General features: G+C 68.5%; 2 protein-coding genes across 4 annotated transcripts; both read right to left on the bottom strand.

Moving 5' to 3' along the window:
• Positions 1-6,857, bottom strand: SSH3 (slingshot protein phosphatase 3). 2 transcript variants are annotated; one of them, XM_055814381.1, is made up of 14 exons: positions 6,732-6,857; positions 5,926-5,963; positions 5,556-5,721; positions 4,835-4,953; positions 4,698-4,769; positions 4,499-4,564; positions 3,564-3,752; positions 3,174-3,267; positions 2,947-3,075; positions 2,827-2,873; positions 2,123-2,269; positions 1,369-1,569; positions 652-898; positions 1-581 (listed from the first exon to the last, which is right to left on the bottom strand). In XM_055814381.1, the coding sequence occupies exons 1-14, from the start codon at positions 6,780-6,782 to the stop codon at positions 192-194; spliced, it is 1,956 nt and encodes a 651-aa protein (XP_055670356.1). In that variant the 5' UTR covers positions 6,783-6,857; the 3' UTR covers positions 1-191. The 2 variants fall into 2 exon arrangements, with proteins under 2 accessions (XP_055670356.1, XP_055670357.1); XM_055814382.1 differs by having other exon boundaries at positions 287-561.
• Positions 6,858-7,632: 775 nt separating this feature from the next.
• Positions 7,633-14,971, bottom strand: ANKRD13D (ankyrin repeat domain 13D). 2 transcript variants are annotated; one of them, XM_055814645.1, is made up of 15 exons: positions 14,781-14,971; positions 13,503-13,638; positions 13,293-13,417; positions 12,880-12,925; positions 12,658-12,801; positions 12,099-12,288; positions 11,814-11,880; positions 11,653-11,734; positions 11,039-11,100; positions 10,808-10,938; positions 10,276-10,433; positions 10,052-10,198; positions 9,185-9,348; positions 9,004-9,098; positions 7,633-8,452 (listed from the first exon to the last, which is right to left on the bottom strand). In XM_055814645.1, exons 1-15 carry the CDS (start codon positions 14,868-14,870, stop codon positions 8,212-8,214), a joined length of 1,878 nt encoding a protein of 625 aa, XP_055670620.1. In that variant the 5' UTR covers positions 14,871-14,971; the 3' UTR covers positions 7,633-8,211. The 2 variants fall into 2 exon arrangements, with proteins under 2 accessions (XP_055670620.1, XP_055670621.1); XM_055814646.1 differs by having other exon boundaries at positions 9,004-9,083.
• Positions 14,972-15,575: the final 604 nt, after the last annotated feature.

The following is a 15,575-nucleotide window of genomic DNA, read 5'->3' as shown; positions in this document are numbered from 1 at the left end:
GGAGCTGCAGTTCCCGCCCTGCCCCCCGGCGCATGCGCGCCCCGCCCGCCCAACGCACAAGATGGCGGCCGAGCGTCGTGCTTGCGTCTCGCCGCTGCGCGCCAGGGCAGCACGCAACACCCGCTGTCCCTTTCCCACTCAATGCCGTCGTGTTCATTCTGGCCGCTACTGACGGCAAGCTGAGCAGTGGCCTATGCCCCGCAGCTGGGCAGGGCCTGGCGGGAGGGTCCCACGCTTGTCCCTGGGGCTTGCAGAGACCCCCGCGGGCAGGACCCACGCCAGGGCAGCCATTTCCACTCTTTATTGCTGGTGCGGGTGGCAGCTGGTCCCCGGGGGGCATAGCAGCGGGCTGCCCCACCCCCTACAGGGTTACGGAGTAAGGGGGGGAGTGGAGGGGAGATGGGGGGCAGGGTCAGCTGTAGGGGAGGGGTCCTCGGCGGGAGCAGGGCCACCATCCAGGCTGGCCTGGCGTACCACGCGGCGGGGCCGAGAGGAGGGCCGGGGGTTGGGCTGGACCCCCACCACATCACCCCCTGCTGCTGCCTTCGTGGCCTCGAACACCTGCAGGGGAGGGGGGGACACTGTGGGGCTCAGCCAGTGCCACAGCTCTGTGCCCCCAGCCCCTCCGGTCACCTCCTGCCCCGCACTCACCTCCTCGGCGAGGGGCTCCCCTGGCAGCTCGGGGGGCTCAGGGGGCTCCAGCTGGCTAATGCTCCGCATGACGGCGCAGAGGGAGATGCGGGGGCGCTGGGAGGTCCCCAGCAGGCCCCCCCCACTCACCTCCTCAGCGGGCTGCGGGGAGGGGGCCGGGGACAGGCCTCCTGGGCTGGCCTCCGGGCCTGGCTGGGGCTGGGCTGCCTGTTCGGCCACCCGGGGCTCCCACAGGCTGCTGTGCCGGCTGCCACACACCTACTGTCAGCGGCGGCCCACGCCCCTTCTGTGGTGGAGCAGGGGTCCCACAAGCTCCGCCTCCGTGGCCACCCCGCCCACTGGGGCACGGCCACAGAAACCCCGCCTACCCCTCACAAAAGGGGTGTGACCACAGGAAGCCCCACCTGGCCACATGAAAGGGGCGTGGCCATAGGAAGCTTACCCCTACCAGATGGGCGTGGTCATAGGAAGCCACACCCACCACCACAAAAAGGGCGTGGGCATAGGAAATTCTGCCCATCCCATGGGAAAAGAGGCGTGGCCACAACAGGCTCCACCCACACCACCCAAGCCGTCACAGTCAAAGCCAACCCTGCCCAGCCCAAGGGGGTGTGGTCACAGAAGGCCACGCCCTCTCTTGCACATAGGGGCAGAGTTGCACCGGCCGCACCCACCCCACTCATGGGCGTGTCCCACCCCACCCCTCGCCCCACCCACCTGGCTTGCAGGATGCCCTGGTAGAAGTCTAGCTGGCGCATGAAGCCGGGGTTGGGCAGGACGCCGGGGCGGCAGTGCCGGACGTGCCGCAGCGCCCGCTCCAGGGGCCACCCGAACTCCTTCATGGCGTAGGCCAGCACCGTGGCTGCCGAGCGGCTCAGCCCCATGCGGCAGTGCACCAGCACCCGGCCCCCACCGGCCCTGCAGCACCCACCCGCACTGCCACTGAGCTCCCGGTGCTCCCCATGTCCCCAGGGACCCCATGTCCCAGGGCTTCCCGTGTCCCCAGGGATCCCATGTCCCAGGGCTCCCACTGTCCCCAGTGCACCAGTGTCCCAGTGCTCCCCATGCCCCATGGGTCCCCTGTTCCCAGTGTCATCGTTGCTCCAAGGTTCCCCATGTCCCCAGTGCTCCCTGTGCCCATTGGTCCCCTTTCCCCAGTGCTACCACTGTCCCCAGGGCATTAGTGCCACAGGGCTCCCCATGTCCCCAGGACTCCCTGGCCCCCGGGACCCCCAATGTCCACAGACCCAATGCCCCAGAGCTCCCACTGTCCCTAGGACTCCCAGTGCCCCGATGTCCCCCACCGCCTCAGTCATCAAGACACCTGACCAGTTACACCCCCCCCATCCCCCACCCAGCCTGCTGCTGCCTCCAGCCCCTGCCCCTCCATGCACCTCACACCCTGGCCCCCCCTTGTATGCCCCTGATGTCCCCCCGCCCCGTGCCCTGGGGCTGCCCTGGCCCCACTGACCGGACGCGGGAGAGGAAGAGGAAGGTGTCATTCCAGTGGGGCAGGAGCTGGGCTGTCTCCTCGTCATACACCCGCACGTTCATGTAGGTGAACAGCGCAGGGAAGAAGTTGTCGATCTCCCGCGCCACGTTCAGGATGTGGGTGACCCTGTGGTGCCACGGGCAGGGGGCACAGCCAGCATGCAGGGTTGGGGCTCGGCCTGTACTCTATGGGGTGCCCCGCAGTGCCCCATGCCCACCTGCCACCAGCCCCATCACGCCACCATGCCCACCCTGATGGATGCCCCCGGTGCCCCACGTCCACCCCACCATGGTGCCACAGTCCTGCTGCACCCACCTCACTAATGGCCCATGGTGACCCCGTGCCCACCCTGCTGTGTGCCCTCCAAGGACACCATGCCCACCCCAATGGGTGTCCCACAGTGACCCCATACTTACACCATCAGTGTCCCATGATGAGCCCACACCCACCCCACCGGACCATCTCATGATGACCTCATACTTGTACCACCATTATACTCCATGACGATCCTGTGTCCACCCTACCATGATGACTTCGTGCCACCCCACCTTGACGTCCCAGATGGCCCTGTGCCACCCTGTGCCATCCCAGATGACCCATGCGACCCAAATATGCCACCCCATACGATCCCATGCCCACCCCACCACGCCAGCCCAGATGACCCCATGCCACTCCACACTCACTGGTTCTGCTGCAGCTCCTCCAGGTTAGCCGCGTTCCACTCGGAGCCCTGCATGGTGGCAGAGGTGAGGGGTGGGGACATCCCTGCCCACCCTGCCCACCCTGCCCGCCCTGCTGCCCACCAGGTAGAGGTGTGGGAAGATGTGGGAGGGCCGGTCCATCTGTGCCAGCACCAGCAGCATCTCATTGTCGATAAAGTCCTTGTGCTGAGCCAAGCTGTGCCCCGTGCGCCGCTCCAGCTCCTCCCGCACCTGGGCACCGCCACGGGGTGAGGGACGGCCCTCTGCCTGCCTGCCCCTGCCCGCGAGCCAGGCTCTCCCCACCAGGACCCCTGGCTGTGGGCACCCACCTCCTTGGAGGTGACGCTCTCCAGGTCAGCGGTGGCCATCACATCCCGCAGCAGCGCCCGCACCGCCTGCTCCGACAGCTCCGGCACCGCCAGCCTGGCACCCACACCACCACATCACCGTGTCACCTGCCCCACTCGGGCCCCGCCCTGCCCACACCCTACCTCCTCTGCTCCCAAGCCCCTCCCCTAAATGCAAGCCCCTCCTCCCCATGCCCCTCCCTAGATGAGAAGCCCCGTCCCCTCCATTAGCCACCCCTGAGCACAGACCACGCCCCTCCTTCCAACCGAGCCCCATCCAATGACCACACCCCTTTCCCACAAGCCCCACCCCGCCCAGGAGCAGTGTTGATTGGCCAGCGGGCTGTGGGTGGGGCAGGGGGCGGGGCATACCGGAGGGGCGGGGGCGAGGCGGGGCGCACGGACTCCAGGTCGGCCATGGCCAGCCACTCGTTGAGGCAGCTCTGCTCCGAGGTCAGCGCCGCTGCGTAGCCACAGGCCCAGGCCAGCGCCGGGCCCCCAGGGATGTGCCCGCCGCGGGATGCCTCCTCGCAGGCGCGGTGCAACTCCTGCAGCACGGCCCTGCCACACACCACCTGCGGCGACTGCACCACCCCAGCACCGCCCCATGGCTCCTCCCCGCCACCGTGGCCAGGGCATCTCACCAGGGCCGTGCCAGTGTCCCCCTGGCCTGACTTCCCACTGTGTGTGGGTGTCACTTCCCCTCTCCTGGCCATGGTCCATGTGCCCAAACCCTCCCCACACCCCCACTCCCACGTGCCTGCAGCAGTGCCCCTATGCCCATGCCCTGGCTGTGCCCAGGGTGGTGCCTGCACCTCCCATGCCCACACTGCTACCCATGTCCACCATGCCCACAGTGGTGCCCACGTCCTCCATGCACAAGGTGGTGCCCACGTCCCCCATGCCCATGGCAGTGTCCATATGTCCCTTGATCGTGGTGGTACCCACATCCCGTGTGCTCGCAGCAGCAGTGCCCACATCCCCCGTGTCCATGGCAATGCCCACATCCCCCATAATCATGGTGATACCCACATCCCCCATGCCCATGGTGGTACCTGCATCCCATGTGCCCACCACGGTGGCAATATCCCATGTCCACGGCAGTGCCCATGTCCTCTGTGACCATGGTGGTGGCCACGTCCCATGCCCACCATAGTGCCCATGTCCCCCATGCCTGTGGCAGTGCCCACATTCCATGCCCACAGCAGTGCCCACATCCCCCACAAACATGGTGGTACCCACATCCCCCGTGCCCACAGTGGTGCTCACATTCCCCTTGCCCACGGTCACAGCCGGGGCTTGCTCACCACATGGTCTGGACAGAGATGGGCTTGAAGATGCGGGTCTGCCCCCCTGATGTCACACTGAACCCTCTGGGCACCGTGGGGAGACATGTGGGTCAGGGTGGGCACCCCAGCACCACCCCTACTCACAGGCCTCGCCCAATTTTGTGAGACCCACCCTCATAAGCCCCTCCCTTTCCCAGAAGTCCCGCCTACCCCTTACCCATCACCATCGAGGAAGACTTGGGTGTCGCTCCAGAGAGGCAGCACCATGCCCAGTGTGCAGCGGGTGGCCCTGGGGCGGGCAGAGGTCAGGGGGTGCGTCCACCGCCCCCCCTGCCCCCCCCCCTTCCCACTCACCCCTCGTGAGCAAAGTCCACACCAAGCAGCGCTGTCTGCCCCTCGGCTCCTGCCTCCTCCGGCCGCACCACCAGCAGGTACCGCACCCGCCGTGGCCGCACCGACTCCAGACGCACCGCCTAGGGTTGGGGCGGGGAATGAGGGGAGCCCCTGCACCCCCAAGATCTGCCCCCTATTGCCAGGGGAGGAGCAGCAAGCACACTGCAGGGCAGGCTGGGCTGTATCCCATCCCCATCCTGTCCTGTCCTGAAGTGTGCTGTCCCCATCCTGTTCTTACCCCATCCTACCACATCCCCATCCCATCCTGCCCCCATCCTTATCCCATTACATCCCCATCTGGTACTTATCCTATCCAATCACATCTCCATCCTCAACCCATCCCATTGCATCCCACCCCACTGCATCCCTTCCAGTCCCCATCCCATACCTTACCCATCCCCATACTGTCCTTATCCTATCACATCCCCATCCTCAAACCATCACATCACATCCTACCACATTACATCCCACCCTGTCCTCATTCCATTCCCATCCCTGTCCCATCCTGTGCTGTCCCCATCCTGTCCTTATCCCATCCTATCACATCCCCATCACCATCTTATCTCCAATCCTCAACCAATCCCATACCGTCCCCTTTCCATTCCATCTCTTCACTGTCCCCATCTCATCTCCATCCCATCACAGTCACTGTCACCAGCCCTGTCACCACCCTGTGCCCTACCAGCTGGATGGCATCCTGGGGGCGAAGCAGCTGCATCATGAGCTGCAGGTGCTGCTCCTGACGCCCCGGGACCTGGCCGGGGGGTGCAGCTTGGGGGGGCTCAGACACCAGCGGCTCCTCGGCAGGCAGCAGCAGGGCAGCCCCCTTGACCATGACGAAGCTCTGCCTGGGGGGCAGGAGGGTCCTGAGCGGGATGTGGGGCCCAGCCTTTGCGGCCAGGGTACCCTCAGAGCCCTCTTCCGAGGTGGGGGAGAGCTGGGGGGCTGGGGCACCATGGGGTGGGGAAATGCTCCTCAGGGGGGTAGCTGTGTCCCCTCCCCACCCTGGTGACCCGTGTACCCCATCCTGTGCCTTTGGAGCCCCTTCTCACCGCCGCTGTAGCTGGCCACGCCTGGGTGCATCTTCCTCCTGCAAAGCATCGGGGGGGGGGGGGGGGGGGGCGGGCAGTGCCCCCCGGGGAGCATGACCCCGGGGCATGGACCATGCCTGGGGGGCCCAGCAAGCATCCCCAGCACACACCATGGGCCAGCGACACCCTGCCTGACTCACCCCCTCCAGCAGCATGGGGCACCGGCAGAGCCCTGGGGGGGGAGCGGGGGGGGGACCCTGGAGGGGGCCTACTGGGGAGGTATGTCCCTGGGGATCAGCCTTGGGATGCCAGGGGGGGGTCCTTGCCCTGTGCCCCCCACCCTGGCTGGCCGTTGCCCGGGGGAGAAGTGCTCACAGGGGGGTTCTGGGCTGCACACCTGCAGATAAGGCCCAGTAGTTACCTGGGGGGGGGCGCGGGGGCACTGGGAGCCACTGGCACTGTGAGGGGAGCACTGGGAATAGTGGGAGCAACTGAGGACAACTACCCCTCCCACTCCACCCCCCACCACATAACTACGGGGCAACCCCCGGCCGGGAGCAGAGGAGACCCCAAAGTGTGCTGGAGGCAACTGGGCTCCCAGTAACTTCCCACCGGGAGCGCCTGGAGCAGCAGGGACAGCCCCCCGCCGGGGGAGCCGGGACACCCCCCCCCTCCCGCCGGGAGCCCCAGCGGCAGCCGCGCTTCCCACGGGAGCGCCGGGGCGAGCCGGGACCGGCCTCCCGCCCCCGCCAGCCGCTCCCCCGGCCCGGCCGCACGGCGGGGCCCCGGGCAGCCACGGCGCCGGTCCCGTCCCGTCGCGCACTCACCGCGGGGCCCCCGGCGGAGCCCGCCGCCCGCCGCACGGTGACCAGCGCCATGCCCCGCCGCACCAGGAAGCGCCGCCGCTGCCCCGCCCGGACGGGAACGGGCACGGGCACGGCACTGCACGGCACGGCCTGCGGCCGCGGGGGGGGCTGTCCCGGGCCCGGAACTCCCAGGCTGGCGTTCCCCGGAGCGGGACCTCCCCGAGGTCCTCGGGACCCCCCCAGCGGTGCTGCCCCGGGAGCCCCATCCGTGTTGACCCTGGACCCCCCCAGATTCACCCTCCAGCACCTGAGACCCCGCTATGTTCCCAGCAGGCAGAAGCCCCCCAGGTGCCCAGCACCTTGGACCCCCATCCATGTTCCTGGGACCCCCCAGGATTCACCTTCCAGCAGCCCGGATCCCCCAAGGTCCCCAGCAGGCAGGAACCCCTGAGGGTCCCCAGCACCCAGGACCCCCCCCCTCCCTGGAACCCCTCACCCTGGCACTGCTGTGGGTCCCTTGGCCGTGCCCCCACGGGTGCTGGCCCACCCCGACACCCTGCCTCAGACCTATGCCCAGGAACCCTCACCCCCACACTGGTGGCGGGGCACACCACCCCACATCGGACACCCCATTGCCCTGGCCCCCCCCAAACCCCTTGTCACCCCACGGCTCAGCACTGGGTCCCCAGCCAGGCACCCCCTCCCTGGGCGGGGTTCTCCACAAGTATAGATTGAATAAATTATGTTTGGGGTAAGGAATGAGGGCACAGGGCAGGACTGGGGGGGGCAAAGGGGGATCCCACCAGTGCCCATCCTGCAGGGTCTGCCCATTTCCCCAGGCCTCTCCCCCTGGGCCATGCCCCCTCAGCGGCCCTGCCAGACACACACCGCACACATCCATGTATATATATATATGTATATGTATATGTACATACATACCCCCAGCCCCCCCCTACCGAGGAATGAGGCCTGGGGGTCCCTGCCTGGCCTCACAGCCCCCGCAGTGGGGTGCCTTTACATTGGGGTCAGCCACCTCCCACGGGGACCCCCAGGTCCGTCCTGCCCCTCATGGGGTCAATGTACAACACTGAAGAGGAGGGGGATCCCTTGGGTGGGGGTCCCTAGGGTGGGGGTCCTGGGGATAGAGGTGTCCCTGGGGTAAGGGGTCCCCAGATCAGGGTCCCTGGGCTAAGGTTTGAGTCTGACAGGAGAGGATCCCTGGATCGGGGGTCCTGGGGGTAGGAGGATCCCTGGATCAATTCCCCCCGTGTGGGAACTGTGCCCACATCAGGGGGGTCCCTGGCACGGGGGTGCCACCCCGGCACCGGCTGTGCCCGTGTTGGGGTGTCCCAGTACAGGATGGTGCCCACGCCGGGGTGTCCCCGTGTGAGGCTGTGCCTGGCGGTCCCTGGGTGAAGCAGTGCCAGTGGGGCGTCCCTTGTCCCTGCGTGGGGTGTCCTCCCGGTGGGATGTCCCTGTCCCCGTGACGAGCACCCCGGCACTACTTGTCGGTGAGGGAGAGGCGCAGGATGCGCTGCAGCTCCTCATCCTCCTCACGCCGGCGTCGCTCCTGCTCCTCCTGCTCCTGCTCCGAGAGTGCCATGGCCAGCCGCAGCTGCTCCGCAAAGCTGCTGTAGCCGGAGGATGCCGGGGGGCTACCACCGCCTGCCCCGGGGGGGGTCCCGGCTGCCGGGGGGTCGGTGCTGGGGCCCGCCTGCAGCAGCATGCTCTCCTGCAGGGCCCTGTGGGGAGAACCGCTGTGGCCACGCCCCCTTGCCGAGGCCATGCCCACAGCGGCCCACCCGTGTCCCACCCCAGGTAGCCACGCCTACTTCACAGCTCCACCCTGCGCTGGGCAGCCACACACCTCCGCAGGCCTCACCCATCTGCTAGCCACACCCACCCCGCCATTATCCCCACCCACTATAGCCACACCCACTCCTGCTGTTAACCCTGCCCATTATAACCACACCCACCCCGTGGTTAGCCCTGCCCACCTGCTAGTCACGCCCACCCCTGCTCTTAGCCCTGCCCATCATAGCCACGCCCATCCCTCTGATGGTCCTGCTTGTCTGCTAGCCACATCCACCATTGCTGCCAGCCACGCCCACTACAGCCACACCCACTCCTGCTGTTAGCCACACCCAATACAACCACACCCACTCCTGCTGTTAGCCACGCCCACTACAACCACACCCACCCGGGATCAGGCAGCCCCTCCCCTCTAGACCACACCCATGCCCCACCCCTTGCCCCACCCTGCCCCTTCGAGGCCCCCTGGGCCCAGCCCCACCGCTCCAGCTGCAGGGCCTCGTCGTAGGGCGGCGGGTCAGCGCCGGGGCGGGTGTTGGTCAGCGCCTCCCAAATGGTCACCTGCGGGGGGTGGGGCTGAGGGGCGGGGCCTGCACCCGGGGGCGGGGCCAAGGCGGGAGGGCGGAGCCAGGCCCGCAGCGGAGTGGGGTGGGGGGTCCCACCTGGTCAGTCTCAGTGCCGGCATCGAGCAGGCTCTGCTGGATGGCGAACTGCAGCAGGTCGTCGTCCTCGTCCCGCAGGGGCTCGCTGCGCCCCGCGCCCAGCACCGTGTACCCTGCTGGCACCTCGAACACCCCCGCCTCCACCTCGCACGGGAAGGGCCAGCCTGCCGCAACGCCCACCCATGGGGTGCCCTGAGCACTGCGCGGCAGCCCACGGCACCCATGGCACCCCACAGTGTCCCGTGACACCCTGCTGGTGTCCCAGAACACCCTGTACCCCATGGCACCCCGCAGTGTCCCACGACACCCTGTGGCAGCCCACAGCACTCTGCACCCGACATTTCACCAGCATCCTGTGGCACCCTGTGGCATCACATGGCACGCTGTGGTGTCTCACAGCACCTTGTGCCATCCCACAGCACCCCATGGCACCCCGTGCCCATGGCACCCCAGTGTCCAACGGCACCCCATGGCATCCCATGGCACCCCACATCCGCAGCACCTCACAGTGTCCCATGGCACCTCACGGCATCCCATAGTACCCTGCACCCATGGCACCCACACCCATGGGTGCTCTGTGCCCCTGAGCACCCCACAGCACCCTGCACTCCCAGCCCATGGCCACACCACCCTGTGACCCATGGGGGGCCCATGGCACCCCACAGCACCCACCACCCTGTGCCCCATGCCCAGCCTGGTGGTACCCAGCACCCCCGCCCCAGAGCACCCGGCAGCACCCTACATCCAGACATCCCCCCCAGTGCCCAGCACCCCGCACCCACAGCCACCAGCTCTGGGAGGACCCCTACCCCCAGAGCCCCGCAGCCCCAAGGCACCCCACATCCCACAGCAGCCCCCCAGCCTCACCTCTGGAACCAGGGGGCTGGGTGCCAGGGGGGTGGGCACCTGGGGGCTGGGTAGGGGCGCACACCCGCACGGAGCCCAGCGGCTGGTCGCACCCACAGAGGTTGCTGAAGGTGATGCGGGCGTTGAGCACGTGGAAGAGGGGAATCTCTGAGGATACAGGGGTCAGTGGCCCCGCCCCTGGATAGGCCCCTACCCTGCCCTGCCCCACCCCACCCCACCCTCACCGATCTTGACAGGGAAGCCAGGGGGCAACTTGAGGGTGATGAAATCGCGCAGTTTGGCGAAGTGGGCGTTGGAGATGGCCATGAGGTCGATGATGGGCGTCACCTGCTCCGCCAGTGACAGCGGGTGCTGCTCGCACAGCCACAGCGTTGCCTTGAACCTGCCCGAGCACCAGCGTGGGCACGGGAACCCCGCCATGGCCCCTGGGACCCCACCCCCACCCCCATGGCTCCTGACACCCAGCGCCACATCCCTTAGGACCCCACCACCACCCCCAAGGATCCCAACAACCAGTGTCATGTCCCCAGGACCTTGTCACCACCCCCACGGTGCCCTGCCACTCCAGTGCCACCTCCCAGGGACTGGCTCACCACCCTCACTGGGTCCCTACACCCCAGTGCTACATCCCGGGGGGCCACATCACCAACCCCATGGGTCCCACCACCCTAGGGCCATGTCACCGTCCTGCATCGTCTCCCTGTCACCCCAGCACCACATCCCTGGGACCCCGGCACCCCGGGGTGGTGGCCTCACCTCTGCACCTTGCTGGACATCTCAATGGGGCGCCCGATGTTGCGGGTCTCCAGGTCGAAGTGGGGGTCGAAGTACTCCTCGGGGGTGATGGCCGTGGGGTTGGTGGGGCTGGCAGCCTGCAGCACGGGTGCCTGTGGCGGCAGCAGCACCCCTCAGCCCTGTTCCTGGGGATCCCCAGCACTGTGGGGGACACCCCAGCCCCTGGGGGACCCCCCCCCCCCAGCCACTCACCCCGTTGTGGGTGCCATGTTGCTGCGCGATGCCCAGGAAGGAGTGGAAGGGGGTCCTGGAGCCTGGCCAGGTGGAGAGGGAAGGTGCAGGGGTGCAGCATAGGCAGGGGGCACAGCACCCCCACAGTTGCCTGCGCTGTCACGGGTCACACCCTGCATGGGGTCCCACACCTGATAGGTGATACCCAGCACCCGCAGTGTCCCACGCCTGATGGGTGATGCCCAGCAGACCCCATGCCTGAGGGGTCACACCCCACATGCTGTCCCACACCTGACACGTCACACCCAGCACCCACGGTGTCCCACGCCTGATGGATGACACCCCACATGGTGCCCCATGCCTGATGGATGTGTCACACCCAGCACCCACGGTGTCCCACACCTGACACGTCACATGCAGCACCCAGTGTCCCATGCCTGATGGGTGACACCCCACACACTGTCCCATGCCTGACCCATGTCCCACCCAGCACCCAGTGTGGCACCCAATGCCTGGCGCATCCCACCCAGGAAGGGGGTGGGCCTTGCACTAGGGCGCGGGCCTTGCACTAGGAGGGGGGGGGGGGCACGTCCCCACACTAGGCGGGCCCCCTGATTGGCTGATGGGGCTGTCACCTTTGCTACGTGACTTGTCCTGGTCGGACAGGTGCTCTGTCCTTGTCTTGGTGACCAGTTCCACGTTGCTGGCGCTGTACACCTGCCGGGGGACAGGATCAGCCCCGGTGCGCACTGGACAGGGGGGGTCCTCCCCCCTATCCCCTCCCGGCTGTGCCCACCTTGGCCTCATAGCCGCTGACCACCTCCATCTTCTCCGAGCGCCAGCCCCAGATCCCTGACTTGTTCCTGAGGATGGGGGGAGGCATCAGCTCCCTGCAGCAGGGGGTGGGGGTGGGGAGGGGGGAGCTCCCCACATGCCGCTCGCCCTCTTGCACAAGCGTTTCCTTCCCCTTCGCACACCGTTCCCCTGTGGCAGCCCTCGCACAGCCCCCTCCCGCCGTGCCAGGCTCCGCCATGGTGCCCCCCCCCGTGCCCCCCAGCACCCTCCCGGGGTGGCAGCCCACCGCTCGAAGGCGATGTTCCTGGTGTCGAGGTGTGTGGAGACGATGGGGGACGTCAGCCGCCCGGCCACGTGCTCCTCCGAGGGCTGCATGGCCGCCAGCAGCAGGTCGGGCTCATGCAGGGCCAGAGCCAGCGTCTCGGTGTAGACCACCTGCTTGTCGTGGTCCACCTCCATCACCACCGCTCCCTCGTCTGCGCACGGGGACACGGGTCAGCACCTGCCACTGCCACCCTGCCACCTGTGTCTGGGTTGGCATCTGGCACCCCATGATACCCCGAACCCCCAGCCTGGGGGCACTGCATCTCAGGGGTATCTGGGGGGGCCAGCGGGGAACTGGGGGTCCTGGCAGGGGACTGAGAGCCCTGGTATATGGGGGCTGAGGTGGTCCTTAGCACTGCCAGGAGGGGCAACTGCGGTCCCCAGGGGGTCCCTATAGGTGATATGGGGTCCTTATGGGGGGAGTACTCATAGTGCACGAGGTCTGGGGGCTCCCCAGGGTCACTAGAGGGTCCCTGAGGGTATGTGGGGCCCCAGGGTGTCCCGCCGGAGCTGGAGCTGACCTTCACCCTTGAAGATGTAGCTGCGGCGGCCGCGCTGCCACGTCATGTGCTCGAAGCCCAGCAGCGTGGTGTCGACCCGCAGGCTCTCGCCCCGCTTCCAGACGCGGTACACATCGCTGGGGCACACCTTGGAGACCAGCGGCACTGCGGGCACGTGTACCCCATCAGTGGCACAGCGGGGGTGGTGCCCCTCTAGCCCCCCTGGCCCCCAGCCCCACTCACCCCAGCTGGTGAATTCCCACTTCATCTCCACGTAGAAGTCAGATGCCTGGAAGAGATGAGGGGGTCATGGAGCAGCCAGCTGACACAGCGAGGGGGAGCCTGGAGGAACTGCGGGGGCTCTGCTGGGATTACTGGGGAGATGGGGAGTCCTGGGGACAGGGATGGAGGTCCCAGGCAGCGATCGGGAGGTCCTGAGGGAGTGGGGTGCTGGGGGGGGTGGTGGTGGTGCTGGTAGGGCAGGGTAAGCAGGGGGTCTCTGGGGAAAGAGTGGAGTCATGGAAGAGACCGGAGTCCTGGGAAGACTTGGCAGGGGGTCCAGGGGCTCCCCTCTGCCCGAGCCCCCAGCCTGCTGGGACCCCTGTGCTGGGGGGTGGGCCTGGGGGTGGGGGTGCCCACCCAGGGCAAGCTCATACCCGGCGCAGTTTGCTGAGCAGCTCGGGGATGCCGGCGAGCCGCCGCGTCGCCCGCTGGTAGTCACGGTACTGGAGGACCAGCTGCACCATCTCGGGGTCCCCCGTGCTCACCGCCTCCTGCAGCACTGGGGCACGGAGCGCCATCAGCCGGGCACAGCCAGTGCCCCGTCACCGCGCCCCCCGCCCTGGGGGGCCCCTGTGCCCACGTACCTGTCCAGCCGTTGGCGTTCTCCCGGCCCACGTTGGCGTTGTGCCGCAGCAGCACCCGCACCGACTCCAGGTGGCCCAGGGACACGGCCAGCTCCAGCGGGGTCCGGCCACGGGGGTCCGTCAGCTCCACGTCGTGCTACACGTTCAGGCAAGGTCACGGCCGCTGGCTTGGGGTTTCCCAGGCACCCCCACCCCCACCCCAGTGCCCCCTGGCACCCCACAGCTCGTCCCTGTGCCCCCAGGGTGCCCGCCCCCAGTGCCCTCCTGCTCCCATCTCTGCATCCCCCATGGTCCCAAGGCCCAGTGCCCCCAGTTTCCCAGTTCTTCTCTATCTAAAGTACTCCCAGTTGCCCTGTCCCGGTGCCACCAGTCCCCGCAGTGCTCCCAGTCCCCTCTTCTCCCAGTGCCCCAGTACCTCAGAGCCCCCAGTCTTCCTGTACTTCCAAAGCTCCTGTTCCAGCACCCGTAGAACCCCGATCCCAGTGCTCCCAGTTGCTTCCAGCCCCCTGGTGCTACAGTCCCCTAGTATCCCAGTGCCCCCAGTCCCTCCAGTACTCCCAGTCTTCCCTTATGCTCCCAGTCCCACCTACTGCTCCCAGTGCACTGTGCCCCCCAGTGCCCTGTACCCCAAATCCCTCCACTGCTCCCACTTCCCCCTGCCCTAGTGCTCCCAGTCCCCCCCCAGTGCTCCCAGTCTTCCCTAGTGCTCCCAGCCCCCACTAGTGCTCTGGGTCCCCCTAGTGCCCCCAGTTCTCCCCAGTACTCTCAGTGCCTCCAGTCCCCCCCAGTGCTCCGGATCCACCATGCTCTCATTTTCCCCAGTGCTCCCAGTCCCTTGCCATGCTCCCAGTCCCCCCTATGCCCCCAGTTCCCCCAGTGCTTCAAGTCCCCTAGCGCCTAAAGTCTCCCTCTATGTCTCCAGTCCCTCCAGTGCTCCCAGTCCTCTGTGTCCTCAGTCCCCCCCCAGTTCTCCCAGCCCCTCCAGCACTCCCAGTCCCCCCCAGTGCTCTGGGCCCACTGTGCCCTCATTCCCCCCAGTGCTCCCAGTCCCCCCAGCGCCTCCAGCCCCCTACCCCCGGTTCCCCCATTCTCCCACCGCGCCCGCCCGCGCTGCCCTCCCCCCCCCGGCCCCCACCCGGGCGCTCCCGGTGCCCGGGTCCCCTCCGCTCCCCCCCCAGCCCGCGGAGGGCCCGCTGCCCGGTGGCGGCGGGGCGCGGGGGGGGGCGCTCGGTGCCGGTGCCCCCGCCGTGCCGGTGTGCCGGTGCCGGCGACGCCCACCGTTCCGGAGCGCAGGGCGCTGTCCAGCGCCTGGTGCCGGTTGTGCCAGACGAGGCGGTGCAGCGGGAAGGTGTCGGCGGGCCGGGCCATCCCGCCACCATGTCCCCGGGGCCGCGCCGGGCAGCGCGGGCGGACGGGCCGCAGCGCCGGGCCTGCCCGCAATGGCTGCGCGCGGGGGCGGCGGCGGCGGCGCAGCGCGGCGGCGCGGGGCGGGGCCGGCACCGGGCACGGCGGGGCACCGGCACCCGGCACCGGGCACGGGGGGGCACCGGCACCCGGCGCCGGGCGGCCACCGGCATCCGGCACCGGGGAAGCACCGCCATCCGGCACCGGGCACGGGGGGGTGCACCGGCACCGGGCATCCGGCACCGGGCACGGCGGGGCACCGGCACCCGACACCGGGGGGCACCGGCATCCGGCACCGGGAACGGGGCGGGGGGCACCGGCATCCGGCACCGGGCACGGGGAGGCACCGGCATCCGGCAGCGGGAACGGCGGGGCATCGGCAGCACCGGGCACGGCGGGGCACCGGTACCCAGAACCGGGCAACGGACACGGCGGCCGAGGCACCGGCACCCGGAACGTTGCACCGGGCATTGCGGGACGCTGGACCCCGCCCCCGGTACCGCGCCCCGGGGCGCATCCCGCGGCGAGGCCGCCCGTCGCCGGAGTTGGCACCGGGATCCCCCGGCCCGCCCCGCGCTGGGGACCCGTCACCCCGCAGCTGCCCCGGTACCGGGGGCTGCCCCCTACCCGGCATCTCCTGCTGGGCACCGCGCGGGTCTGCGGCACCCC

The sequence above is a fragment of the Falco peregrinus genome, chromosome 9 (assembly GCF_023634155.1).
Source record: "Falco peregrinus isolate bFalPer1 chromosome 9, bFalPer1.pri, whole genome shotgun sequence".
NCBI classification, from domain to species: Eukaryota; Metazoa; Chordata; class Aves; order Falconiformes; family Falconidae; genus Falco; species Falco peregrinus.
This window is presented reverse-complemented; position numbering and strand designations above follow the sequence as displayed.

Excerpts from the sequence above, each read along its gene's own strand:
- SSH3 (XM_055814381.1), bottom strand. The coding sequence starts at position 6,782 with ATGGCGCTGGTCACCGTGCGGCGGGCGGCGGGCTCCGCCGGGGGCCCC. Across the intron at positions 4,954-5,555 it reads CCCAGGATGCCATCCAGCTG|GCGGTGCGTCTGGAGTCGGT; the intron begins GTAGGGCACAGG and ends CCCCAACCCTAG. Across the intron at positions 582-651 it reads GGGAGCCCCTCGCCGAGGAG|TGTCCCCCCCTCCCCTGCAG; the intron begins GTGAGTGCGGGG and ends TGAGCCCCACAG.
- ANKRD13D (XM_055814645.1), bottom strand. The coding sequence starts at position 14,870 with ATGGCCCGGCCCGCCGACACCTTCCCGCTGCACCGCCTCGTCTGGCAC. Across the intron at positions 11,735-11,813 it reads TCAGCGGCTATGAGGCCAAG|GTGTACAGCGCCAGCAACGT; the intron begins GTGGGCACAGCC and ends GTCCCCCGGCAG. Across the intron at positions 10,199-10,275 it reads TGGCTTCCCTGTCAAGATCG|AGATTCCCCTCTTCCACGTG; the intron begins GTGAGGGTGGGG and ends CTGTATCCTCAG.